The sequence below is a fragment of the Phalacrocorax aristotelis genome, chromosome 1 (genome assembly GCF_949628215.1).
Source record: "Phalacrocorax aristotelis chromosome 1, bGulAri2.1, whole genome shotgun sequence".
Classification (NCBI taxonomy): domain Eukaryota; kingdom Metazoa; phylum Chordata; class Aves; order Suliformes; family Phalacrocoracidae; genus Phalacrocorax; species Phalacrocorax aristotelis.
Genome location: NC_134276.1, coordinates 130,921,351 through 130,947,767, shown reverse-complemented (window position 1 = coordinate 130,947,767; position 26,417 = coordinate 130,921,351). Strand labels below are relative to the sequence as shown.

Sequence of the window (26,417 nt, the reverse complement as noted above, 5' to 3'; positions counted from 1 at the left end):
CAGAAACTGAGAGAGATAGGGAAGAACCTGTTTCATTACTATATCCTTGAGGAGAGCTGAGAGGTGGATTAAAGCAAACATCCCATCTCAGAAGCCACTGAGAACAGGGTGATAAAGTGTGTAGTCAAGGAGAACAACTAATTGGAATACAGATAAGAACTAAAACAAAGTGCCCAGTAGGGGAACTATCCTTGTGATAATACTGAAAATCAGGCCCATAGGCCAGGAACCACCCCCTTTAGTAAGTCCTTTAATCTATGAGCATGTGGGGTAAATTAAAGTGAGCCGTACTGTTACATTGAAGACAGAAAGAAATTAACCAATTATTAGCTGAGGCGTGTGAATATTAGCTGTGATTGACATATTTATCTGTATATTTATACAGTTTCTTGGTGGGGGGTGCTAGCTTTGTGGGTTACCACCTAGCACCAATCTTTGCACAAAAATGAATTAAATACAATACCTCCGTTGGTGTATTTTGGCATTTTGCACACCGGGCGAACGAACCCGCTTTTTGGGATAACATGATGACAAGTGCTCACTTGTGGTAGTTCATCACTACAGTGGTCATATGGTTTCACTGGTCCACCTTGTTCTAGGTCTGCAGCTTATCCACCTCAACCTCCTTCCTGCTGGTGGCTCTACAGATATGCACCATAGGCATAGGGTGTGAAAGGAGGTGGGCTGCGTAGTAATGTTGTCCTTCCTTTTTTCCCCAAATAGCATGACTATGGTCATTATCATCCTGGCTGTGGTGATTGCCCTGATCATCGGGTTTGGTGTCTCAGGTATGTGACTGCTCAGATTTCTTCTGCCCTGTCACTACCTCTGTGTCTCCATCCTGTGCGTGGGCTGAGGTGCGATCTTGTGTGGAAGTGCCACCTATGACCCTTTAATGAAGACTCACTTTATAAAGCTTATGTACCAGACAGAGGAATTAAGACTGCACAGGTGACTTCAGTTCTGGCCTTTCTCAACAAGCTATGACTCCATGGCATTAAATCACAAGGAGCTGTGCTCTCTTTAGAGACTGTGAGCTCTTGTATATTTTAAATAATACAGAGATTTACACACACACAGAGACATGTGCACGGGGTGGGTTAGAAGACATCAGCACTTGGCACTCAGAGCTGAGTGAAGAAATCTGTGTCGGCTCTTAATTTCTGCAAAAACTTGTCAGTGGGCCAGCCTCAGGCCGCAGCAGCGGCTGGGCACATGTGAGCCCCAGCACTGCAGGGCAGCTCTGTTTTGCCTCGGGAAGCAAATGCCTGACCTATGGTTTCACAGCAGAAATTAAGCCCTTTTCTGTTTAGTTTATTTAGTTATCTGGTGTGTAGCGACTGAAATGTTCAACTCCATCTGTTGCTCTGTAGGAAACCAGCTCAGGCAAGGGGTCAATAAGTGTAGCACAGCCTGTGCTGATGGAGGTGTAGCACTGTGTAAGCTGAAGTTTCCTCAGGCTTGGAGCCCTAAACCTACACATACAGGAAGTCCTGCACGTACTGTGCCCCTTCTCCCGGATGGGGGGAGACGATGGTATTTATTGCAAAGTAGGACAGCACTTGCCAGAATGGGGCACAGTCCCTTGCTCCCTCAGAGATGACAAAAATATGTTGCTTTGGTGTTGGCCAAAATGCAGCATTCTTAGGGCACTTAGGAAAGGGCTACATGGGAAAGAGGACCCAGCTCTGGGAATAAGCTAATTCTCAAGCTTGCTGGTTAGGATTTGACTTGAGAAGCAATCTGTGTCCCCAGGAAAGGGAAATGCTGATTTTTTTAAACAAAAGAAAACAGTTTGGATTCCAGCAAGGGTGAAAGAGCAGCCTTTTATTTTTCTGCCAGCATTATGCCTTGCAACCACATTGCTTTTGCATAAAGGGAGGTCCCAACTAAGAAAAGATATAAAAATCATGTTCTTCTGGCAGCTGCAAAGAGAAAAATCCCTATACATATAAGTACGCAAGACAACACCGTGTGACTTCTCAAACAAATAAGAGGAGCTACTTTTTGAAGCAGACTGCCTGCTAAAATGCTCCTGAGCTTTATCTTGGTATATAAGCCATGGGAGCTGACCTCTGCTAGCAGCACTGCTGGCTGCTACTGGCATCCTTGCGATATGCCAGTGCCTATTCAGCCTCAGGGTTGGTGCATGACAGCCACAGGGTGGTCCGGCCTTTCTCTGCCCTTACCACCTTGCCTTTCTCATGCCGCCTTGCTTTCTCCTTGCAGGAAAACACTCCATCAGTGTGACAGCACTGACGTCTCCAGGGAACATTGGCCAGCGCAGCATCCTGGGCTGCACTTTCGAGCCTGACATCCGAATGGGCAGCATAGTGATCCAGTGGGCCAAGGCAGGAGTAGGCAGGCTGGTTCATGAGTTTAAAGGAGGGAAGGACCACCTGCAAGAGCAAGATCCGTCATTTCAGGGCCGCACAGCTTTGTTTGCAGACCAGGTGATTGGCGGCAACGCTTCCCTGGAGCTGAGGGATGTGCAGCTCTCCGATGCCGGCACCTACCAGTGCTCTGTCACCACAGCCAGAGGGAGCGGAGTGGCAGTGCTGCAGTACAGGACAGGAGGTGAGGGGTACGAGGAAGAAAATCCTGCTGCAAAATGCAGGCTAATGTGGTTCAGTTGTGCCTACCCATGGTTATGCTGATGGTAGAGGCTGCATGAGCGGCACCCGCTCCTCCAGCAGCCACTATTGAGCCTTGCACCTCGCAGTAGGTCTGGGGTATTTTTGGCTTTTCCAGAGGTGTTTATGGCCTTGCCCACTCTTTCCACATCCTTACTCCAGGAAAGATTATTATTTTAATGTACTCAGTTGTTTTTCTCTTCTCTTTACCACATGTAGTCTACCAGATACTTAACTGGCTACAAAGACCCCGTAAGAATGGGAGTAGCTAATTGAACTTTTGAAGATTCAGACTTTATACCTGTTAAAGATACAATGATAGCTTTTTCTCTCTAGATTAAGATATATCTCCAGCCAGGAGAAGTGCTGCATAGTAAAAATTATAGCCTATTTAATATATTTTTTCTGTTTTTCTGTCTTTCTAAGGTATTCAGTTTTTTAAAATGGCTATCAAAGCAACAAACCACCTATGTCATAGTTATTTTAAGTATTACATATTTGCTAAATTGTTTACCTTAAAACATGCAAATTTTCACTTGTGGGTGCTTAATTCTTCTGAACCCTCTCGGCTTGTCCGTCATGTTCACCACTAGTGATGGCACAAAGCAATACACTCCTACTGAACTCAGCAGTGTTTCACCCGTTTCTGTCACCTCTGGGTCTTTCTAATGAGCTTGTGGTGAGTTACAGCGACTGTACAATGGGGATGACGTGCGCCTGCACAAGTAGGTGGTCTTAGTGTTTCTCTGGCTGGCTTTTGCTGACACCTCTGAGGTCCCAGCACATCCTTTGAACTTGAGGGTTGGCACATTAGAGTGGGTCCATGGCCTTCCACTTTCCAGTTCCAGAAAGTTTCTAAGGTAGCCGAAAGAATTGTTAGAAAGGAAAAAAAAAAAACCAGAAAAAACAAGACAAACAAGACAAACCTTCGTGGCTCTCCAAACATTGGAGAGTCAGTCCCCCAGGAGAGATCTGGAAACCACCAGGTCTTCACACTCTTCCAGGGAGATGACTTTGGTTGCAGTAACGAGTCACCTCCCAAAGGGTCACCTCATGTTGGAGACTGATGAATGAACCACTTCAGGGTCTCCTGTAGACTGCAGTCTTTGCACGTTCTCCCTCACCACTGCAACCAGTGTAGCTACCCAGCAGTTCAAATTGGAAGAGGAAAAACTGTCAGATATCTCCAAGCCAAGGAAATGCAGTTTTAGGATGGGTGACTGCTTATGTGTTGAGGCCAGATGTACTGGCAGCATGGAGGGGTTCCTCTGTGCTTCAGGCCAGTCATGGCAGGACAGCAGCAACCAGCAGAGATCTTGAAGGAGACAGGCTGATTTTCTGCAGGTTCAATCTCCTCCTTTGGCCCAGCAGAGCCAAAAGATCAGGACGTGTGCACCAGCTTCTGTGCTTGTAACAGATGTCTTGGAGATGCAGACACTTCTCCATGTCACTCACGGGGAGTCTGTCTTGGGACAGAAAGGCAATATGACGCTTGGTGTCACAGGAGCAGCTGGCCAGGGTCGTTACACACAGTCTCCCATTTCTTACTGAAAGCGTGTTTTCTACCCTGTTGCTATGTGAAGCAATTCCCCAGGCAGTGAAAAAAAGCCTGCTGGGCTCACAGGCCCCTTATCTTGCAATGGCAAGAATGGAAGAAGGGCTTGGGACTACAGTAGGTAACAGCAGGGCCAGAGGGCTTTGGCTTACGTCTGAGGCATGCTTAAGTCTCATGGGAACATGGTCTCTTACCACTCCTTGAAACCTTGTGAATCTGCCTGCTTTTGTGTTGCTTGATTTGACATTTAAGGTACCCCACACAGAAAAGTCATTAGACAGAACATGCGAAATGCTGTATTCGGTTTTATTTCCATTGAAATTGGTGAACTCTGCTCTCCTAAAAAAGCTGCTGTTTCTCTTCACCTATGTGCATGTGGGAAATACAGTGAATATACAGAGGTATGTTTTTCTAGGAGAGAGAGACTAATAAAGTTTTATTTGAGTGGCCTTGGCTTTAAAACACAGCTGATTTTGTGATTGGCTTTAAATGTTTTTTTAATCCAGAGATGTTGGTGTAAGTCCTGCAGATCAAGCCACACCTTAGTCTGCCCTCAGCCTCAGCAGGTGCAGATGGAGCTTCCCTTGACTGCAGCCCCATTTAGCATCAGAGTCATGTTACAAAGCCATAGGTGCTGGTCAGGCTCCCTTCTCAGTCAGTGGAGAGGGTGAGTCATCTTCCCCTTCCCCCAAAGCCTGAGAAGAGCAATCATTTTTGACATACCTCTCCCTGCTGAGAACAGCAGGTGCCTCCTTTCAGCCACCCACCTTCAGCAGAGGATGAGCAGAGCAGTGCCGGCTGCAGTCCCTGCCCAGGGAAACTGGGTGTTTGGCAGACATGGGCAGTCTCAGGCCAACCAGCTCCTGGACCCAATCTCCTCTGGGAGCTTGGATGTCCAGGAGCTCTTGGGAAACACTTAGTTTATGAGCCCGGATCCAGCTCGGAACTGTTAAGCAGAATTACTTAAAGACACTAAAGCTGTGCCATGACCTCAGCAGACCCTGTCAAAGGGCACTGCCTTGTCCTAGGAGTCTGTAGATCCCCTGTAGCCATCCCCCTGTAGCCCAACCTATATGGACCTCTGCCTGAGCCTCTGCATTTGGTTAGGCTACATGCGATGCAGAGCAGCAGGCACTCTAGAAATAGATAGGACTGACTGGCAGATGCAGTTGGGTGTTTCACGCCCAGTTCCTAGACATTTACTGTTTTCTGACTCTCTTCCTGTTTTCCCTCCCAAAGCCTTCAGCACCCCCAAGGTCCACGTGGAGAACAGCAGCAGTGGGGACATGTTGCAGTGCAAAGCACCACGCTGGTTCCCTCGACCCGCTGTGCGCTGGACAGCCTATAGCAACACTGGGGAGTACCTACCTCTCGTTGCCAACACCAGCTATGAGCTGAACGCTGAAAACATCACTCTGAAAGTGGTTTCCTTTCTGCACAACTTTACTGCTAATGTCACCTACACCTGCGTGATTGAAAACAACATTGCCAAGGCTACAGGCAACATCGAAGTGACAGGTAGAGTTTAACACCACCCAAAGACCACAGGTGCAGGGGAGAAGAGAGTTTAAACGGTGTGCCTGCGTGTGCTGGGGGGCTTCTGCAGCACATGTGTCAGTCAAGGACGGAACTGAAATCCATGCCTAATCCAAGCACCTCTCTCTGTCCCTGGAATGAAGGAAAGGGTCTGTGTTTGGTCCTGCTATTTCACATGTTTTTCATGGTAACGCTTGCTCCCTTGGCATGGGGACAGAAATGCCAGGGAGCAGAAAGAAGGAAGGACACACTTCAAAAGAATGTATTCCTTTGAACGTTAACCACAACCAAACCAACCAACCAAAACCCCCAACTTTTGACTCTTTCTTTTTCCAGTTCAGCTTAGATCCCTTTTGCGTACCAAACCAGCAGGCCCCTTTAGCTGACTCCAGCCCACCTCCTTTATTTAAAAGGCCATCTTATCCACAGGAAAGCAAACTTTCCAAAAAGCCTGGATATGTTTTCCTGTTCTACATGATAGGTCATAGCTCTTCTACAGCAAGGGCTTCATAGCAGTGGGTTTCCAGCACAAAAGGCAGGGTCTACCTTTATCAATATTCAGACGAATAGGGAGGAATAATTATACACACTTGTTTTGCCTTCCCTCCTGCATTCCCCATTCTGATAGTCTCTCACTATTCTTATGCTACAGATTTCAGCATTACGAGGGGGACCAACTTGCAGCTGGTGAACCTAAATGCAGAGTCAGTGACCTCCCCCCTTCCAGCCTCTCACTGGATTCTTCTGCTTCCCATGTATCTGCTGTTGTTATAAAGCCTTTACAAAACCATCAGAAACACTGCTGGATCTGGAGGTAAGCCTGGAAAGGGAAATCCATAAGCATATATGCATAGACCCTCTTTCTGAGTTTTGGTACCTGTCTCGAGCCTTCCAAAATGGGAGGACATGTCTTTGTCCTGTTCTGATCCTTTCCCCACCCCCAGCTTTAGGTGGGAAGCACGGCTTGTCCCTCCCACAGGCTCCCTGCTGGCTTCTCCCATCACCTTCTGCAACTTCAGAGATTCTTCTCTTACACCGTTAACTGTCATCTCTTACTCGTCCCCTCATTGTCTTTTCCTTCTCTCCTCAACCTTCTCCCTGACCCAAAAGACAGACGTCTTGCTTGCTGCTCTGCACGCCTGCTGAACCTTGGCTACAGTTCAAGGCTGCAAGGCAAGGTGGACTTTCTCCTCTCCCTCCCCATGAGGCCTGCTGCAGTAGAAGCCTTGTTTGCACCCACTTTATTCAGACAACTCCACTGCACAGTGCAGCTCCTTCAGTAAGTGGTACCTAGTAGGGATACCTTGAGGAGGACAAGAGGGAGCTGCCAGCCTGAGCAGTCCCACCTAGACCTGGAATAAGGAGGGCTGTAGATAGTCAAAGCACAGGGCAACTGCCTTCAGTATTCATCAGTTTTGGCTTTGGGTGGTAGGCTCTAGAGGTTAACTGGTGAGGAAGTGGAGAGCTACAGAAAATCAGCTAAAAGGAACACCTCTTGTATTTCCATGCAGAGCAGTTACACAGCTACCCTGATGGTAGAACACGCTTCATGCTTTCCTCCCTCTTGGGCTGAGAGCTTTAAGAGCTCCTCCCCGTTTCAGAGTTTCAGAGCATGTAGTAGCACGAACATGAAGCCAGCTGATTTCCCTCTTGTACTATTATTTCCTACCCATGCCAACAACAGGATACTTTGTTTGGGTTCAGAAAGAGAACGAGGAATGTGATAAGGGGAGTTGCATAAATAAAGGAAAATCTCTGATCACAGGAATGAGATGTATTCTCTTGTCTTAAGTAACCCATTGACCAGAACGCTGATCAGGAGCAGAAGCTGAGAGACAAACAGGAAAAGGGTTTCCTGCAACACATCTGAGAACTGGTCCTTCAAACTCACAGTACCAAAAGCAAGCAAATCTTAATTTCCCCCAAACAGATTGGATTCGTCTGTCTCATGACTTGTGATTCTCTGAATGTACTAATAAAACTGTTATAAGAGAGGCAGTTCATCTATACAAGTCTTCTCAGAAGACTATACTCAAACTCCCCTTCTGAAAAAGATGTTGTGAATGGCAAAACACTGATGGATTAGAAAATAGCCAACAAGCTTGGAATAAGTGTTAGGTCTTCAACCTGGCAAAGGCAAACTGCCGATATGAGGACCAATGATTGCATTTGTAATGTGAAATAAAGGAGGAACAGGCGAGTAGTAAGTGTGGCAGCAGACAGAATAACATACATAAGGAGGAGGAAAAGAGGGAGATGTAAGATACTACTGGAAAGTTCAAATTCAGAAGTAGAAACAGTTATTAAACATAGTTTCAGTTATAGAAACGAATTTGCCTTTTTTGTTTTTAAATAAGTCTGTTATCTGGCACTTCCTATCTATTTCTGTAACACTGTCTGTTAGCAAGCTATTCATATTACAGGACTACTTTCAGTTGCACTTTTAAATCAGATTTTGATCTCTCAATCTACATCACTTACAGTCAACGTTTTCCTCAGGCTGAGAGGTTTTTTGTTTTGTTTTGTTTTCTTTGGGGAAGGTGGGGTGCAAGTTTCAGCAAAATCATTACCATTTCACAGAAAGTACCTACAGAAAACGAGACTGTCACAGTAAAATTTGTGTAGGCCTTTGCTTTTAAGCTGTTTTGGCAACCTCCTTAAGGACAGAGACTCAGAACTTCGTTGAATGGTGGCATCTGTCAGGTCTTGTGCCACTCATGGTTTGGTCTTAGAAGCGGCCAGCAGGCCTTGAGAGGGAAGATACTTCACATGTGCTCAATGAACCCACCCCCTGAAGTTTAATATAAGGTCAAACTAAGGGTGAAAGGGGAAAGGCGGGGGGAAACACTGAACAAACAAAACCCAAAGGAGAGTAGCTGTTTAAATACGCTGTCTGCACACAGAATAAGGTGGGGAAGTAATTGTGTGTGAAATTTCCTGACCTATAGCACAAGATGAAGGATATGGACGTTATTTTGCCAAAAGCAAGTACAGAACACTTGGCCATCACTGCAAGAAGATGGGAGAGGAATCTCTTCAAATAGTGATCTCCTGTATCCCTGCGTGTTGTATTGGCTAGTCTGCTGTGCCACCATGGATACTGGCACGTGCCATTGCAGTCATCCCCTTTGTAATCGGGATGCACAAGCCTGTAGCATGTTGTGATTTTGTGTCACAGCTCACTGCCTTCCCCTTGTTACCAGCCCCATGTAACGTCCAGGCCACTGTTTAAGCTGCAAAACAATGCAGTCCTGTGATTTAGTTTCCAAACAGCAACTTATTCACTTCCCTTCTCTTCCTGGAAGAAGGAAAGACTTTAAAAAATTTTTTTAATAATTTCAGTTGGGTTAAGAAGACTATCCCTTGTGGCAACTGTACAGTTTCACATGAAGACAGTGAATGATCTCCAAAATGCCTGGCTCTGGCTCCCAAAGAAAGGATCTACGTTCTGCCTCATTCTCCATATAAATAGATACAGTGTTACTTAAAGTGTATTTTAATAGCTTTATTTAGTAGATACTACTACATAAAAGACACACATTGTGTGCCCTAGGCCCAAAGCAACTGCTGTCATGTAGTAGAAGTATTGAACATCTCTCTTCCAAAACGTAGCCCAGTATCATGGTGGCAATGGTCCAGAATGACCATTCAGGAATTCCACAAGTCACAGCAGCTTCTTGACTGCACCCTTCGCCCTGTGCTCACAGGCCCATGCTCCACTGGAAAGGAGATTAAAAAAAGCTCCCCATCCCAGTAGGTGTGTCCATAATTCCCCTCCCGCTGGGAGGCATGTTAAGCAGTGGCTCTGACTCAGCAGTGACTAGATGTCCTCCTAATCCTCTGTCTGTTCAGATAGCTTAAGGCTTCTTGTTCCACTTCCTCCACGTTCAGGCACAGCAGGCTCGGCCAAGGTCCAACTTGTGACACGAACTCCACTTCACCACACCGAAAATTTCTCAGCTGCAGTGGAGCTGAAGGGAAAGGATACAAACTGTAACAACCGGCACAGGATTCCTGCTCTGTTGTAGCACACAGCTGTAGATGTTGCTGGGGGAGGGAAGGCCTTGCAGCAGCTGCTTGGCCTCTGCTAAACCTCAAAGGACAGCATGATTAATGAAACCAGGACGGAAGCAGATGAATGCATTTGGCCAGCATCCCTCCAACTTGGAAGAAACAGACATTTACATTGTGAAATGCTGTGAACTATATGCAGCTCACATAGCTGATGCACTGGGCTTTATATCTTTTCTCCCTATCAGCAACCTGGCCTTAAAGATAGTGCTACTGATAATCAAAAGATAACATCTCCACAGCAGAGCATCCTCTAGGAAGCTTAGCAAATCAAACCCTGCAGCGCCTGGACTCATACTCAAGCGCTAACAACTAGCACAAGCAGCTAAGAAGAATGTCCCCTTAATGCAGCAACTGCACAGTTGTGGCAGCATGAGCTCAGACATCAGCACCCATGAATTCAAAACTCTTTAGTGCTTTAAATTCTGTGGCCATGGTGAGGATTTCCAGGCCTAGTCTTAACTCTGCCTGCTGTCCTGTCTAAAGTCAAAACCCACTTGATTTGAGAGGTCTGCCCAGTAACTCTGGCTGGCCTGAACCCTATCCCATCCAAGGACTGGGAAACTTGCTCTAAAACAGAGAATGCTTTGTGCATAAGAGGCACCCCACAGAAATAAACCTATACCTTAATAACAGGAGACGGGAGGGCAAAAGGGGGATGCTAATAAAACATGTTCTCTCCTGCCACCACTACCACACACACATACAACCCCCACTTCCCCTTACTGACACCTTAGAACAATCACTATCCTGGTTGCTTAGCTGATATATTTTCCTGGAACCATAAATAAAATTTGAACGGAGAAGCTCCAAGTTGTTCACTGCAACTACAAGGACAACTCAATACTATTTTTATGCTTCTTTGTAAAGTAGAAATATTCAGATATAATATTGTTGTATATAGTGACTTCTATAATATCATTTCTTTATTTTTGTAACCATGGTTTTGCTAATACACATCTTAGCTCTGCACTACAGAATTCACAATTCTGTGGAGATCCTCCAAAGATCTTGCTTTGTGGGCAGTGAAAGCAGCTTTCCTTCCCCAGCTGGGTGAGAGGGCTCCACCCCTCCTTCCCACGCTAAATATTACAAAAGCCAACAATGCTTGCTTACCAGGCCGCAGGATCTTGGAGGGCTTCCTGTCTAGGGTGAAATCCAGCAGAATAGGGCGACAGATGAGAGGACTCCTGCACAGGCTTCTCAGGTAGCAAGCAATGAGATCCTCAGGTTCCTCTACACACTGAGGAAGGAAAGGGTGTGTTGCCAGCGAAGGTGCAGAGGGAGGCAGGGAGCCACTGGAACACCCACGGCAAAGGGAAATCCAGTCCAGCTGAGGCCTGAGCCCAGCACACTGCAAGCACTACCAGAATAACCCACTCACCCCCGTGCCAGTAGCTTCCCCATGCTGAATGGACACTCTGCCCCTTCTCTGCACAGAGTTCTGCAGAGCTTCCCACTCGAGAAGGCTCAGGCCCAGCACTGCTGCCACATGCTGGTTCCTGCACAGCACCAACGCTTCACCTGTTCCATCTTCCACCAGCACCCTGTGGAGAGAGCAGGCAGATGCAGAGTGAGGACAGGACAATGCCTGGCTCCCTCACAAATGTCACGCCCTGGATCTCAGTAAAGAGAGAGGGCGGTTTGCTTACATCTGGGAAAACACGACAACTCTAACTACTGTCTTTGCTATTCAGTCCACGGCCCATCCTTGATCTGATTTTCCCTTCCCCTCTGTGTTGTAATTTGTCCCCTCCTACCCACCTCTTTCCACACCCAATCTCTACAGCACTTACCGTGCACTGGCTTGCCTCACTCCTATATGTGACGGACATGGTGGATTGTGTCGGGTGCACCTCCCCTGAAGGAAGAGTAAAGCTACAGCTATGTACGGGTGGGTAAAAGAAAGAGAAGGGGAAGGGCCACTGCTTCTTTTAACCCTCCCCTAATTAAGTATGCAAATGATTAAAGAACTTCATTCTAAACTGCATTTCCAGTGAGCGTTTTGGGAAAAGTTTGTATGGGGAGAAAAAGAACCTGCTGCAAGGTGCTGAACCTCAACAGCAGTGAACACAGGAAAAGCAGAGCATTAACAGAGTAATATTCTCCCCCTGAATGCCCTTGCTTCATCCCCAGTCCTTGCTGCCAGCCTGCCCGATAACAGATACGTACTTCTAACCAGTCGTCATTTTGGTCCCTTTCTAATAAGCAAGCCCTTTCCAGACACTGGCAAAAGAGATTTTGGAATCGTGATAGAACTCTTATAGCCTCTACATGGTAGTAGAGGATGTGTCAGAGTAGCAAGTCTCCTCACAAATTATCTCTGTGGAAGTTTGAATACCTCTTTGAAGATGCTGCTGCAAAGTGAGCAAACCCATTGCAGGGACAGAGTCAGTACACAGGACAAGTGGCAAAAAATCCGTGCCTGGGTCAGGTGTTGCAGGTGAGGTTGCAAGGTGGATAGAAACACTAGTGAGGGGGATGAGGCTTCTCCTGCAGGACTAGAATAAACAGGAAAGTGAGAAGCCTGGAACATATAAACCTTTCTTGGGACATTGTAGAGTGGATAGAAACCCTGGACTCACCTTGAAGGAAAAGGTAGGTGAGAAGCTGGCAGAGATATGATGGTTACACAGCTAGAGGCAATGTAGGTGCAATAAACGTTATGGAATCTGCAATATGAACAACTAGATGTCAGAAAGAGCTTGTAGAAGACAAACTGCTCAGTTTTCTTGGCATGGCTGGTCTGGTCTTCATTGGTAACATGGTAGGAAAATAATTTGTAGCAAGGTATTGGGAGACACAAAGGCATGGGCAAGGGATGAGGAAAGTCCACAAGAGGAAAGATTTAGATGGTTTCAAAGCCAGTAGGGAGAGGTCAGAGCTGGGGCCCAGATCAGGTCTCTAAAGACAGGGTTACCTGGAGATTTTCCGTTCCAAGTTTTGGAAGAGGATCTTGGCTCCAGGTAGCAAACTCCAGAGGTGCTGCAGATAGGTGGCAGCAATGTAGATGTCCACCACAACAGGAGAGCCTGAAGCAACTGAGATGCTGAGCTTCACAGTGTGATCACTGGCTAGCAGACTCTCTGAGGAGATGCAGAACCACACACACCGTGAGCTCACACGCAGGTAGCATAGTCTGTCACTGAGCTGGAGCTGCTAGAGGTGTTTTCCCTCCCATCACAATGAGGCTATCACTGTTCCACCTCACAGATGTTCCAGGTACAGTATTCCCATTCCCATCCCCAACACATGCAGCATATTGTTTCCCAGCCCTCTGATATGCAATGGGATGCAACATCTTGGCATACTTCCACTGTTCTCAGATACAGGAGCACAGTTAGCCAAGCGCACTGTCTCTTTGAAACAGAAAGAAGCAACAATCAATCTGTTGCTACTTGACAGACTGTCATTATCTTACCTTTCTGCTTTTGAAGGCCAAGAGTCACAGATGGCTTCTCATTCTTGGGAGAGGCACACAAGCTCCTCTCCACTATCTCACCAGAGAAGGAAACAAGGGAACCTGTGAAACTGAGAGCAGACCAGGATTTCTATCCTGCCTGAAGACAAATGGAGTGGAAGAAGGCCTGACTCCAAGATTGCCCCACGGGACAGGTGTGCTGTTTCTTGAGCCTGGTTTCAGGGGAACCTGCCCTTGAGCACCTGAGCTACTGGACTAAGGGCAGCTTGCTGCAGTGCACCCCACCCAGGGACAAGAGGCCTGTTTAACTCACTTTCTGCTTCTTCAGGCTCAGCAGTGAAGAAGAAAAAGAGAGAGGCATTACAGTCTTTCTATCTGCTTAATTCCTAGTTGTTCTTCTTGATTAGAGGAAGAAGCCAACCAAAGAAAAATTCAGTTTACCATAAGACACTGGTGAAGATTTCAGTGTGTGTGCATATCACCCCAGATTAAACATGCTTTGAACAGAAAAGCTTCTAATCCCCGTATTTGTTTGAGCAAGTTATGCCAAAACAATCAAAAAACAACAAAAAACCCTCACACATTCAGCTTCATTTTCCCTGCTGCACCTGTTTCCACTTCTGACAGGAATTTAGCAGAGATCTTTGGAACCTAGTCCACACCAGTAGTAATTCAAATTTTTTCTGGACACCATTTTGCAGTTTCATCAGCTGCAATCCCTTTAACTTTGATAAACAGGGTGGGGCAGTCTGGACTACTTGCACATAGGAAGATTTCCAAACCATATTCCTATGGCAGATAATTCATTGCTGTTCAATGTAGTACTGTCTCCAATAAAGATGAATGCAGACCTACTCCCTGAGGCACGGTCACATCTAATTTGGGGCAGACCAACATACCTGCTGCTAAGTACTTCTGGAATGGAGGAAATTCTCTGGTCCATGCCTCTCAGCACCGACCTGGCTGCCAGCTAGAAGTGGGGGAGACATGGACTCAGATGGATTGTAATTTATGGCTATCCCCAGACAGAGAGAGGAAAACTCTGCATGCTTAGAGCTACATCAAGCAACAGACGCTTCCTCCCCAGATTAATTCTGAGGCAGGAAAATGTGAAGCCCAGCAGCAGCCTCTGAAGGAGCTTAGAGCAGAATGGTCTCATCAACAAGACATTCTGTTTCAGTAATTTTCTGAGCTAGTTCTGGAGAGATCTACAAGTAGCCTGTGAAAGTCCAGAGCAATAAGGCGCTGCCTACCTGGTTCTCAGTCAGACAGGAGATCCATGTCTCATGCTGTAAGTGCCAGCTATCTTGGACAGGCAGGCACAGGGGGCAGGATGACCTGCTCAGGAACTTTGCTGGCACAGGTGAAAAACAGAGCTTGTCAAACACTTCCAAGTCCTGAGAGAAGAGCAATAAGGCAAGAAAAAGGACTACTAAAGGAAGGTACATAGGAAAAAAGGGCCACTGAAGAATGATGGTTTAAAGAAAAAAAAAAAAATCCACTGAACTCAGAGCTCTGAGAATTTTAACCAAACATAGAACTGAACCAGTTCCTTGGCAAGACAGATGGGAATTCTAAGCCCTGAAAAAGAGTTTCGTCACCCTGACTCCTCAACTCCCACATGCGGTTCAGTAAAGTCTCCAAAGGGAAACAGCGAGACAACCTCTCTCTTACCGAGCAGTGGGGCACAATGAAGCGATACAGCCCATCCAGGTGCAGAAATGGAAACCATCGTAGAGACTTCCCCATGAACAGCAGTAGTGCCTGGCAGGGGAGGGGGGTGGGGAGGGGAGAAAGAGGGAAAAGGTGATGGAAATGTTAGGAAAAAAGGTAGAAAATGAAAAATACAGCAAGAAGAGAGCAAGCCCAACAGAGGATGTCTTGCTTGAGAAGTAAGGTTAGCCCCATCAGGGATAACCAAGACAAAAATCACTCTTCTGTTGATTAGGATTCTAGATCCTTAATTATCATACAGGCTCCCTGAGAAGCCAGCTCCCAGCCTTATAAAACCACCCCACTAAAGCTGCCTCCTGCCTTACTTCTTGCTGTGTCATGCCCTCTTTTCCATCACAGCTGGTCTCTTCCAGCTCTGGTAGATTCCCACTTTCTCTGGAGTGGCTCCAGAGCCGAGGTCTGCCCAGCCACAGCACTGTGGCTTGGAAACTGCGCTGCAGATCCTGTCCTCCTCCATCTTCTCTGGGTAGTTGGTAATTGCGTAATATAAGGCCCTCTTTCTGGGTAACCAAGAATAGATGAGATACACAGCTGGTTATTATAGTACTGCTCTGGCCATTCTGACAGTCCTCATCTCTGTGAATATCTGGCTTGGGATCCTCCAATTTCAGAATTTTTGCCACTGGGGTTTCCAGCTCAGATGTTAAGCTGCCACCATCCTTCTTCCTCAAAGAGGAGCTGTTTCCACTCCTAAGGCTTTTCTGGATTTGTCCTTCAGCAGCATGGAGAACCCGAACATCCTCAAAGTAGAACTGCACATAGACACTGAAACGACAAATAGCAGCTGTGAAACTCCCTGTCGCTGTCAGGAGGCTGTCTGAAACAAGAGGTTATCTGGCAAAAGCACTTCTGGTGACTGCCCCACACGTATTCAGCAGGAGCAGCAGAAAAGGCTGAAGTAGAGGGCAGCTCCCAGGCTGGGTGTATTCTGAACAAAATGGAGATGGTGGGTTTGTCGCTGATAAAGAACCCCTTTCCTGCAAATAGCAAAGGACAGTTGCTTTGCCACTGAAATACTATGCTGAGAAGCAGCTTTATCATAGTCCAAAATTGCTGTGGAACTGCAGAGTGATGATTTTAATTGGACATGGAATAAAGGGACTTGCCTGGTTTTTTTCTCCCTCACATGCTCCAGATTTGCTAGCTGCTCCCAGGAGGGAAAATCAGTCTGAAGGAATCTCTCCACCACAAGCTGGTAGTTTTCCACCTGCAAGAGTGATCCTGCAAACACATCAGAGAAAGGAGCTGAGCTAATTAAAAGAGAATACAAAACAAGCAAGTTCAATTTCCTCATTTTAAAGTCACAAGGCCAGGCAGTGACAGTTCAGCATCTCCATACCAAGTCTCCTCTTCCCCTCTTCCTTGTTTTGGAGCTGGATGGCAGAACAGCAAAAGCCCAGCACCCTCAAATTTAGTTTAGTGGGACACACCTAGGAGAGCAGTATGGGTAAAGGGGCTACCATCCTTATGGCATATCACACAGGGAAGTGTGCTGCTCTTGTCCTGCAGCTGGAGGGAACTGCTCCTGGAGGAGACTCTCAGCACACCCAGTAGTATCTGCAACAGAAAGGAAGCTGCAAAGAGCATCAAACACTTCCCATCTTTGACGGCTATAAATCAAAGTGTGCGTAGCGGCAGCCTGAATTCAGCCTGTGTTCAACGCATCACAGGTGAGGAAAGCAGTTTCATTCCCTAACAGGGGGAACAGGCATGCATCAGACAGAGTACTGGAAGGCATAGGGAGAACTGGGAACTCTCAGGGCACGGACAGTAAAGGGAACAAGGCACTTACCAGGCGGGGCTGGAAATTTCCTGCTGAGAATGTGCAGTAGGACCAGGTCAGTCTGCGATTCAGGTCCTGGGAGCCCAGGTGCTGTGCCTCCAAGGGAGAAAGCAGCTGTGATGGACTGAAGCCTTCCCAGCTCTTCTGTTCTACCATATGGCAAACTGCAGACAGAGATAGGGCCTGGCACGGGGGGTTCAGGGTCAAATACTAAAAAGAAAGAAGGAATGAACCAGTTGAATTTTTTCCCATCAGACAAAGAGGAAACAGCTCACAGAGCATTTACTCACCTTCTGCAAGGGACACTGGTGTATTTTTCCTAGGATTTCATTATAAATATCTCTTGCTTCCTCTTTACCTGGCCCCACAGCTTGCAGAAGGGGGACAAGGAACTTCTCAGCAGCTCCAGGGTTTTGGCGCTTAGAGCTAAGCAACAGTCGATGGCGCCCAAAGAAACAAGAAAACCTGAAAAAAATTAAGACAGAAGCATTAGAAGTCCTCACTTCTTGATGAGTTTTGCATGTAAGTCAGGGATTATTTCTGCTTGTTATGAGTGAACATGCTGTGTAGGACAAGAGCTACGGGGAGTGCAAAAATAGCATGAAGTGATTAAAAAAAGGAACATTTAAGGGCGATGCAGATTTATGTCAGGTAAGCAGGCAAGGAACAGGAAAGTATAGGGAAGTGGACAGACTGGCAAAATCTCAAAACTCAAATGGACAAAAAAAAAAAACCCAAAAAATAAACCCCAAAATAACCACCCTGTAATAAGCTTCCTCTAAATCACACAAAGGGACCTCCATGCATTTTGGCTAAGTTTGACATGATTACTGATGTTAGGTATACTTGGCTTTCTTTTACATGTTGCAAAGAAAATCACAACACAGTAACAACTACAGACTGCTCTTGTTCCTTGCGTTGCACTCCTTTCAGAAGTTTAGCTCACTGCTTTTGAATGCCTGGAAGAGATCACACTGCCAGTCAAAATGCAACTTAATAACAGCAAGTGAACTCAAAAAGAGATAACAACTAACTCACTGGAACAATTTTCAAGCAGCAGCAGGACTTAGCAACCACATTTTTAAAAAGTGGAAAAGCTAATAAAAACTGGAACTTATAGCTATCATCATTCCCATGGCAAAACTGAAGCTGCTGTATGGAAAGCATAGTAAAAATTATGCAGTGCCAGTAAAGCACAGGAAGACTGAGCATTCTATAAACTACTGCTTGACCGCCTGAGATTAAATATATACATTTTAGTTTTTAAAGTCCAAGGCAGCAGTTACACTGATCAACCATAAGTATTCCAGAACAAACACAAACATTTTCATTACAGAACCTAGAAGTAAACATACAGACTGGCCCACAGCTGTCATGCAAACAGAGTGCAGCCATCAGGGAGAGCAGGAAGCCGTCTGGAAGGCCCAGGGACAAGCATGTGTGGGAAAATCTGTGCCTGGTTGTGGTCTGGTTTTAGCAGTAGTTTCCAGCTCCAGCCCCAGTGCCCACCTTGATTTGTCAAGCAAACCACATTGGCAGGCACACATCCCTACAGTGCTTCCATTTTTCAGGACAAAACTTCCTAGGTAGGACTACATGAGCACGTGCCCTGGAGCACTGCAGCTTCTTGAGAGCAATGGGCTTGCTGCATGTGCACCTGAAAAACATACAGGATTTTCTCATAAGAGCAACTGCAAGGTACAAGCAACGGGAAGTGATGTGAAATCTAGAGTAATGGCTCACTTAGGCCAGTAAGCCAGAAGCAATTGCTACTGCTATTAGTATCCAAGCATAGTAATTTTGTGAACCCTTGGTCTAGAAAACACCCGGGTAGCTTACAAAGCACATTTATATGTAGCCTGACTTCAGAACTGTCCTCACCTCTCCTCAAAAGTCTCCAGGAGGCTCACCAGCCAGAGGTAGAATGGCATACCAAGATTGTAGCGGAAAAGCAGCTGTAAGTAGAGATTTCCTGAAGAGGCTGGTGGCTGGTAGGCGGTGCTGAGCCTTGAAAAACTCTTCAGCACAACAGTGCTCTTCAGGCAAGCACCAAGTACAATGAAAGGGAAGGATACCAGAGGCTTCTGCAGGAGGTGGACATCGATGAGCTGAGACACATAGACATACAACTTAAGAGAGGAGCCGCTAGTGTGCCACCACTCCCCAAAACCATCACCCCACCCTAAATCCTTCTGTCACTCTACTGGATTGTCTGTAAATCCAATGGGCCTGAGAGACCTGACACTGCTCAGGGATGAATCAGATAACCGTTTTGACTCTCATGACTGAGCCTAGACAGTAAGATCTCCAATTTTGTTCCAGATACTTGCTGAAATAATTCCAATGTTCCCATAGTCTTCTGTTCCTCCACACACTCGTAAGCCCACCCCAGGGCCTGAGTCTTTTCCACTGAATGCTTTATGCCTCGTAAGTTCCAACTTACCTCCACACATGCTCCTGGTCGGAGTCCACGTGCAGAGTTCAACAACTGCTGGTAAGCAAGGCACAAGCAGACTTTGTTATCCAGTAAAAAGAGACCAGCTTGGACATTGAGTATTTTGGTGATAGTTCCCTAAATAGAAAGCAAACAGCAAGTTACAGGAGTGTTGAGAGTCCCAGAACATAAGAGACTCATAGGACTAGAGCAATAGGGAAATAAATGAATGATAAAAATAAGACCTTGCAGGCCAGGAGCTGATGCCCTTGAGCACAACTAGGTGAAGGCTAACCCTATGAATCCTTACCACATATGAGATGATCTTGGACTCTTTGGTTAATCCTGACCTCTCCTCTTCCATTCCCAGCTCCAAGGAATCACTGAGCTGCTCAGCAGCCTCAAGGGGAGAAGATTGAGTGGATTCTCCTTGCCAAGCATTGTCCAGTGGCTGCTCTGCACAGTAGGGCAGAAGGCAGGAAGAAACACTGGTGACAAACATCCTTTGTCCAGATTTCTTCAGGCTGGACATACTCAGGCCTGTTACTGTGTACCTGTGACCCAACTGGAGGATATGATGCCATGCCAGCTGGTTGGGCTTCTAAAGCAGAGAAACCAAAAGCAACATCAGCATCTCCTGCACTGGAAAAGTTCTTCTGAACTCCAATAACCCCACCCTAAAAAACCTTTTCCTTCAAGAGGACTGTGTTACACTCTTAGCAAAAGGGTGATATCTATCAGATGTTCAGGGACACTGTAGCTGCATGAGGGAGGAGGGCTGTATTACTGCAGGGTATAGAGCTAGACTTCTAACATACAAGGACTATTGTAGGCTGCATGGGGGACATGGAAAGAGAATCATGAGTGAAAAGAAGAATAAATCAAACCAGGAAGTCAAAGGCAAGCTTCAAAGAATTAATCAGCTAGCACTTACACAGATAGTGACAGCGAATTTGTGAGCAGAATTCCAAGGACTTACCTGTACCAGCACAGGGGCCCAAACAGCTGAGGTGAAGCACTTCAGAAACAGGAAGAAGAATGTCTTGTAGTGAATGCAAAGGAGAGGCCCGAGTCTCGCCAATTCACCTGCCACAGTGAGCTTTGATCTTTTCTTACATGGAATCCTAGAGGGCAATTGAGGAGGCAAAGGAAGTCAGAGATGAAAGAAGAACTCAAAAGTGTCTCAAAAGGCAAATAAACAAATATGCAGCATGCACCTTCTGGAAATAAAGGATCCAACACGGTAATATGGACCATCTCTCAGAGAGGTTTTCAAAACAATATTTGGCTACGAAATTCTTACTTTAACTTTTATATATTAAATCCTTCTAACATTTTAAAAAAAACCTTAATCGTTCAAGACGGCAGGGTTGTGTTGAACAAATTCATGTGTTCCATGACAACATCCAGATTATAAAAAGCTTTACCACAAACAAGGAGCCAATTATAGGTCAAAAAGGGGAAAAAAAGAAAACCAACAAAACAAAATGGTCACAGACAAGTCTTCAGCAGAAAACAGAATTCAGCTTTGTAGATCCATGGAATATGATACTGTGGAAGCTGTACACCTATAAACAAAAGAGGTCTGAAAGCAACAATGGAGTCTTCCTAACAAACTTGGCACAGGGTGAAAGAGCAGCAAAACTGAAAGCAGATGAGAGGAGAGAGAGGTGACATTTCTTTAGTCATTTCAAACTTTCATTTAAAAAAAAAAAAAACAAAATTCATTTCAAACAGACAATTGCCATTTGTCATTTTCATTTCAGCTCCTACTGGACTTGAATATAACCATCCCACTTAGTCTAAACAAGTGCATTCTTGATTCTAAAACATATAAACAATTATGTAACTTTATGATTTTTTTAAAAAAATAAATACCAGGATGTCCACACACAGAAGTACCAGGAACAACATTTAATGACTTTATTGGCAACGTTTTTAACCATGATCTTGCACAACCTGAAATTATCAGCTTGACTAAGATTTGTAATTCCATTGGCTACATTTTCACATACTGTATTATTTCCACTAAAGACAACAGTTACTGTTATCAACTGACATTTAACTGGCATCTTTATCTCAGCAATCTGATAAGAATTTGGCTGGTGGTGTATATTAATTTCACATTAGAATCTAGAATTGTAATCTAATAGCACGCTAGGTGTCTACCTGGAGGTAAGTAGTGACTCGGCTGATGCTGGGTAGGTGACTGGAATGCTGTCAGGTACTTCTTTTGGGAGATTTACTAGCACTGGATCCACCAGGATTTCCACATACCCTGCTGTGCTCTGGTTGGTCTGTGGTATATATGACCAGCTTGGGAAGAGGAACAGAGACTCCAGCCACTCAAGTTCAAAATGCAGAAGCTAAGACAAAAGATGAAGAGATAAAAGCTTGAGATGAGTTACAGTATGTTTTCTCAGCATTACTTACAATGTTCCTTACTAATTTGCCCTTCCATGCCCATCACAAGCTCTTGTTCTACTGCTGGGCTTCATTACTAAATGAAAGCAGTGTTTTCTGCCCTCTCGTATCTTGGATGGAGAAATTCTGTCCTTGCAGATGCAAGTCTGAAACAGATTTGCAGAGCTCTACAGCTACAATTTCAGAGGTTATAGTCACACCCTCCCGACAAGGTGATAATTAATTCACTGCAAGGTTTAGTTATTTTCAGACTATTTTTCTAAAATTCTCACCTGCTTTCTTTTCCCCTACGTTTTCAGTTAGAAGTTCATACCAATGTAACTTTTTCCAAGTCTTTACCTCCTTGGAAAGCACAGCCTTAATGCTCTTTCATCACCACTCTAGGGGTTACCTCTTATCTAGACTCCCCTTGCCTTCAAAGACTTTCAGGAAGCTTTTCATTCAATACCACTGTCATGCAAGCTATTATTTCCTGAAAGTATGTCATCAGTGCATCACTGAACAGCCAGTACAACTCTCTGGAGAGTTACTCCACTAGTTGGAATTCAAATAGAGACTAGTGCTATGACCTCCAGATCTCCCAGGCCACCTCATACTGTTGATAATTTAACTGAACTCTATATTAGGCCATCTCTTTTTTTCCAAGCCAGTATATTCAATATTTGTTCTCCTAGCAATGAAAAATTTGACATGTTCTAGCCTCTCCCCAGGATTTGATCTTGCTTTTCCCTGCCTGTTACACAGATGTGTTATCTCCCTCACTACAGACTTTGGCAGACCATCTGAAGTCCCTGGTGGTCTGCAACACTGCCCCAGAAGTGGGAATAAACACAGAATCCCTGACTGAGGACATACCTCACATGGAATTATCCCAGTGTTGTCTTTTACATATAGACAACCATCTACCAGCTTCTCTTTGTTCTCTTGCCTTCCATCCGTTAAATAGCCAACCAAGATCAGGTAAGTCCTTGGCAAAGCACTGTGCATGGGTAAAGCAGCTTGTCCTTGATGAGCCCATTCTTTAAATTCATTAGTGCTCCAAGTCAGGTGGCTGCAGCATGGCATGCACTGCTGATGCTGTAGGTCAGAGATGGAGATGAAACTGGAAAGAAAAGCAAAGCAAAGCAAGGCTATAGGAAAAAAAACCCTCAGTCTGCAAAGTTTGAGAATTAAAATGATCACTGCAGTGGACAAAGCTTGGCTAAGTCAGAGGAGCCTTAGGTGTTGGCATGGTCTGACGATACCACATGGCAAGAATCAACCCATTCACTGGCATTTATCAAGGATCTCTCGCAGCCCAGTCAGCATGTTCTCCTTCAGCATCCTCTCTGAAAACAGACATCCTTTGCTACTGTGGTCACCTGGGCAGGCAAGCAGAAGACTTGGAGAAAGAGATAATTGAGAGTTGATAAAATGGAGCATGTTTTCAAGTACATGTGAGGGGAGGTGAGAGGGAGAAGTTATTAGTTCAGACATTTTTTTGCTTGAATGGGAGACTCTGTGGGAAAACTCTGACAACTGCTCAACACAGTTTACAGATCAGTAACAAACACAGGTAAATACAGACTAATTCCATCATCTGGTGCTAACAAGTGCTGAACTGTAGCAAAAGCAAGGATGAACAACTTCTAGATGAAGCTCGTGACAGCTTTGGAACAAATTCTCTCCTGTGGATAGCTTACACAATACAAAGCTGAAAGACAGCAAGCCAGTAATCTTAGACTAGGCCTTCACTTATACGAACAGAGCCAAGCTAGCCCTGAATCTTTCCACCTGCCCTCCTGGCTTTGGGGAGAGCGGGGAGGAGATGCAACATCAAATAAACCACGTGTGAAGCTGTCTGCATTTTATCACCTATCCTGCCTCGACTGACCACAGTACTGATTGTGGGAGAACAAGGCAGCATACTTACTAGATTCTAAGCCTTTTCAGTGTTTATATGATCACAGCAGCATTCATCACCATTGTTTACATCCTGGCTCTCTATGCTAGAGAATTAACGAAAGTCCTCTGTCCATGCTAACATCAACACTGGAAGAGCAAATACAGACTGGTCTTCAGCTAGTAATTTTGCTACTTGTTTCCAGTGAGGTTAGCTGACAATTTTAGGTTGTGAAACTGGAGCTCTATTCACAACACCCCCTTGCTCAGCAGCAGGACATAATCAAATTCAGAGAGTAGGAATTTGAAGAGTTTCTCTTGATTAGTCAGGTATCAAAGGTTCAAAGCCAGAAACTGGTCTAGACAAGCGATGGTTCTGAATCAGCTATAAACAGTATTATATAAAAAATTAATTGGAAGAGATAAACTTATGCAGGTACTTATGTTGTGTATTTGGCAGGAACGTGAACAGGTGAAAGATTAGCTGAAAAGGACATAAGCAAACTACTCCATCCTCAGAGACAGAGCAGCACTGGGAATAACACTGGTATCTATGTGTCATGCACTGTTCCCAGATTGTTATCCACAGTGAGACAGATTTTGTCTGTTAATGCTCTTCACTGACGAGACACCAGACAGTTAACATATACCACAATTTTATTATATTCTTCCACTGTGCTTAAACAAGTCACTTTAACCTATATAGTAAGCCTAATACATAATGACACAGAAATTGGTAGAGCAAGATACATGTAACTGGGGGAAGGGGAATACAACCTGTTCGGTGTTCCAGTAGTCCACGGCAAGGTCAAAGGCGGTGGGGGTCTCAGACCAGCTGAGAGGGAGCTCCACTGAGTTACTCCCATGCTCCAATTTTATAGCTCGTGCGAAGCCCCTAGTCCCCACATAACTTTGTACCCGGAGTCTTAATCACTGCAGCACACTCTGCTATGACTCCTGGAGCTGAAGAGGGGCTGTTTGGGTAGACAAATGTGGGGCAAGGAGGGAGGAAAGCCTCATGGTTCAGTGAAACTGTTCACACTTCTGTAATTTAAAGGAACCACACAACTAAACCCTCAACCATGAGTTGTTCTGGTGATTAGTGTTTAGTTGCAAGTGGGCAACAGCTTCTTGATTTGGTTTAAATACTTCCCCCAGGGTGTTCTGTTAGAAGCTGTCCAGTCTCTTAACATAAGTTTCAGGCCTAATTTTCTGGCATCCGATAAGCAGTGTAGGGAGTGGCAGAGGCATGTTATCAGAGTCTGCACCACTGGGGCTGTGGGCTAAGCAAGGAGCGACCACCAAATCTTCACCTAGTTCCACCCCTCACCTCAGTCTTATCGTGGTGTTCCCCTCTTCAGCAGGCCCCCGTCGTAAGTCCAGTCCCAGGGTTAGGACCCCACACTATGATCTACAAGGAGGACACAGCGCTGCTCATGTTTTCATCACATGTGCTGACTGCTCTTTGTGAAAAACCAAAAACTACAGCAGTACACTGGGACCTGGTTATCACACGCAGAGAACTAACAGGACCCTCTTCTGGTGCTCCAGAGCTTGACACATAGCTGTGGTTGCAGTATGTCGCTTACAAACAGATCATTGGCCTCATTACCAACTACCTTCAACTCTTGTCTGTGAATTCTCCTGAATATAAACCAAACTCTGGTTTAAACATTTTAATATATAGTCTATAGAAAAAAATATGGCTTAGATGAGATCAGCTTGGCTGGTGTGAAAGACATACCTCTATAAACTTTTAGTATAAAATTAAAGGCCACAAGGCCCTTATCAATTCCAGTTGACCTTTGCCCCAAAACCAGCTGTACTAGGGGGTTTTGTAGACATTCTCTCACTATAAGTTGGAGTGAGAAAGAAGTAGATCCAGATGAGCCAAACCTTCCAATCTGGATCTCTCTTGGCAAGTTGTGTGTTTTTCATGATTGTAAGCACCCAAAAAGCCTTTACCAACTAAACCATGGACCACGCTATCCTAGATTCCTCCTTTGTGAGAGCACACACTTGGAGGCAGACCTCAGCAGGCTAAGAGCCTCAGAGACCACTGCCCAAGAACAGCCTCCTGAGCAGACCAGAGGGATCCAGCTGGGAAGCCACCGTGCAAAAGCCATGCAGTCGAGCAGCTCGCTTTCACAGCAAGATGCCCTACTTTGGTTACACACTCTACCTACCGCAGACTAGCGGATACGGTGCTTAATCATACCGCAAGAGCGATCGGGGGCGCATCGAAGCCAAGAAAACGCATGCGGTTACCCGTCTTCGAGAACATCCCTCCCACACCCAGCATCCGGGGCAGGCGTCGCACATGAACGAGCGGCGATCGCCTGGCGGCGGTGGCGGCGCCTCCGGCTGCTGCTCCTCCTGCTGCTAGTGGTGGTGGTGGTGGTACAGTCGCCGTGCCGAGGTCCCGGGAGGACCCCGCCAGGCCCGTTCCGCCGACCCGTGGGTGCAGCCGATCACTGCACGGTTGAACGGGATGGAGCGGGGGAGGGTGTCCCCGCCGGAACGTGTCACACGTGCGCAGGGGAGGAACGCGGACACCGGGCCCAAAGGAACCCCCTCCCTCCATCCCCTCATCCCTCTCCACCCTTCCCCTCCCCGCCCCGCGATTACCTGTAGCCGAGTGGCAGGTCCCCGCCACCCGCGCTCCGCAGGTACCGCAGCACCGCGTCCAGCGGTGGCGGCTCCGGCCCACCAGGCCCCTCGCGTGCAGGGAGAGCTCGGCGGGCGAAGTCCCGAGCCGCCTGCAGCCAGCGTTGCTCCTGAGGAGAAACAGAGAAACAGGGCTTCAGCGCCGTGTGGCGGGGAGGTCCCGGGGCCGCTCCCCCGCCCCGGGTCACTCACAGCCGCGCTAGCCTCCGCCATGACAGCGCCCGGCCAGGCCGCGCAACTCGCGGCGTTGCCACAGCGACGCGGTAGCGGGGAGCGCG

General features: G+C 46.2%; 2 protein-coding genes across 2 annotated transcripts in view; one reads left to right on the top strand and one right to left on the bottom strand.

Annotated features, from left to right (window-relative positions):
* Window positions 1–19,624, top strand: part of VTCN1 (V-set domain containing T cell activation inhibitor 1) — a 24,452-nt gene extending 4,828 nt beyond the window's left edge. Inside the window, exons 2-6 of the mRNA XM_075107431.1 lie at window positions 724–788; window positions 2,230–2,577; window positions 5,428–5,706; window positions 6,377–6,538; window positions 19,538–19,624. Of these exons, the coding sequence (XP_074963532.1) occupies window positions 724–788; window positions 2,230–2,577; window positions 5,428–5,706; window positions 6,377–6,498 (814 nt within the window). The 3' untranslated portion in view covers window positions 6,499–6,538; window positions 19,538–19,624. The remainder of the gene's footprint in view (window positions 1–723; window positions 789–2,229; window positions 2,578–5,427; window positions 5,707–6,376; window positions 6,539–19,537) is intronic.
* CTC1 (CST telomere replication complex component 1) lies at window positions 9,215–26,412 on the bottom strand. The gene is made up of 24 exons (XM_075107417.1): window positions 26,332–26,412; window positions 26,101–26,249; window positions 22,447–22,693; window positions 21,337–21,533; window positions 20,147–20,291; window positions 19,478–19,768; window positions 19,177–19,305; window positions 18,615–18,841; window positions 17,024–17,198; window positions 16,743–16,943; window positions 16,381–16,507; window positions 16,057–16,171; window positions 15,256–15,715; window positions 14,891–14,980; window positions 14,470–14,613; window positions 14,116–14,186; window positions 13,217–13,326; window positions 12,716–12,881; window positions 12,381–12,467; window positions 12,137–12,296; window positions 11,592–11,656; window positions 11,180–11,342; window positions 10,912–11,038; window positions 9,215–9,695 (listed from the first exon to the last, which is right to left on the bottom strand). Exons 1-24 carry the CDS (start codon window positions 26,350–26,352, stop codon window positions 9,535–9,537), a joined length of 3,828 nt encoding a protein of 1,275 aa, XP_074963518.1. The 5' UTR covers window positions 26,353–26,412; the 3' UTR covers window positions 9,215–9,534.
* Window positions 26,413–26,417: the final 5 nt, after the last annotated feature.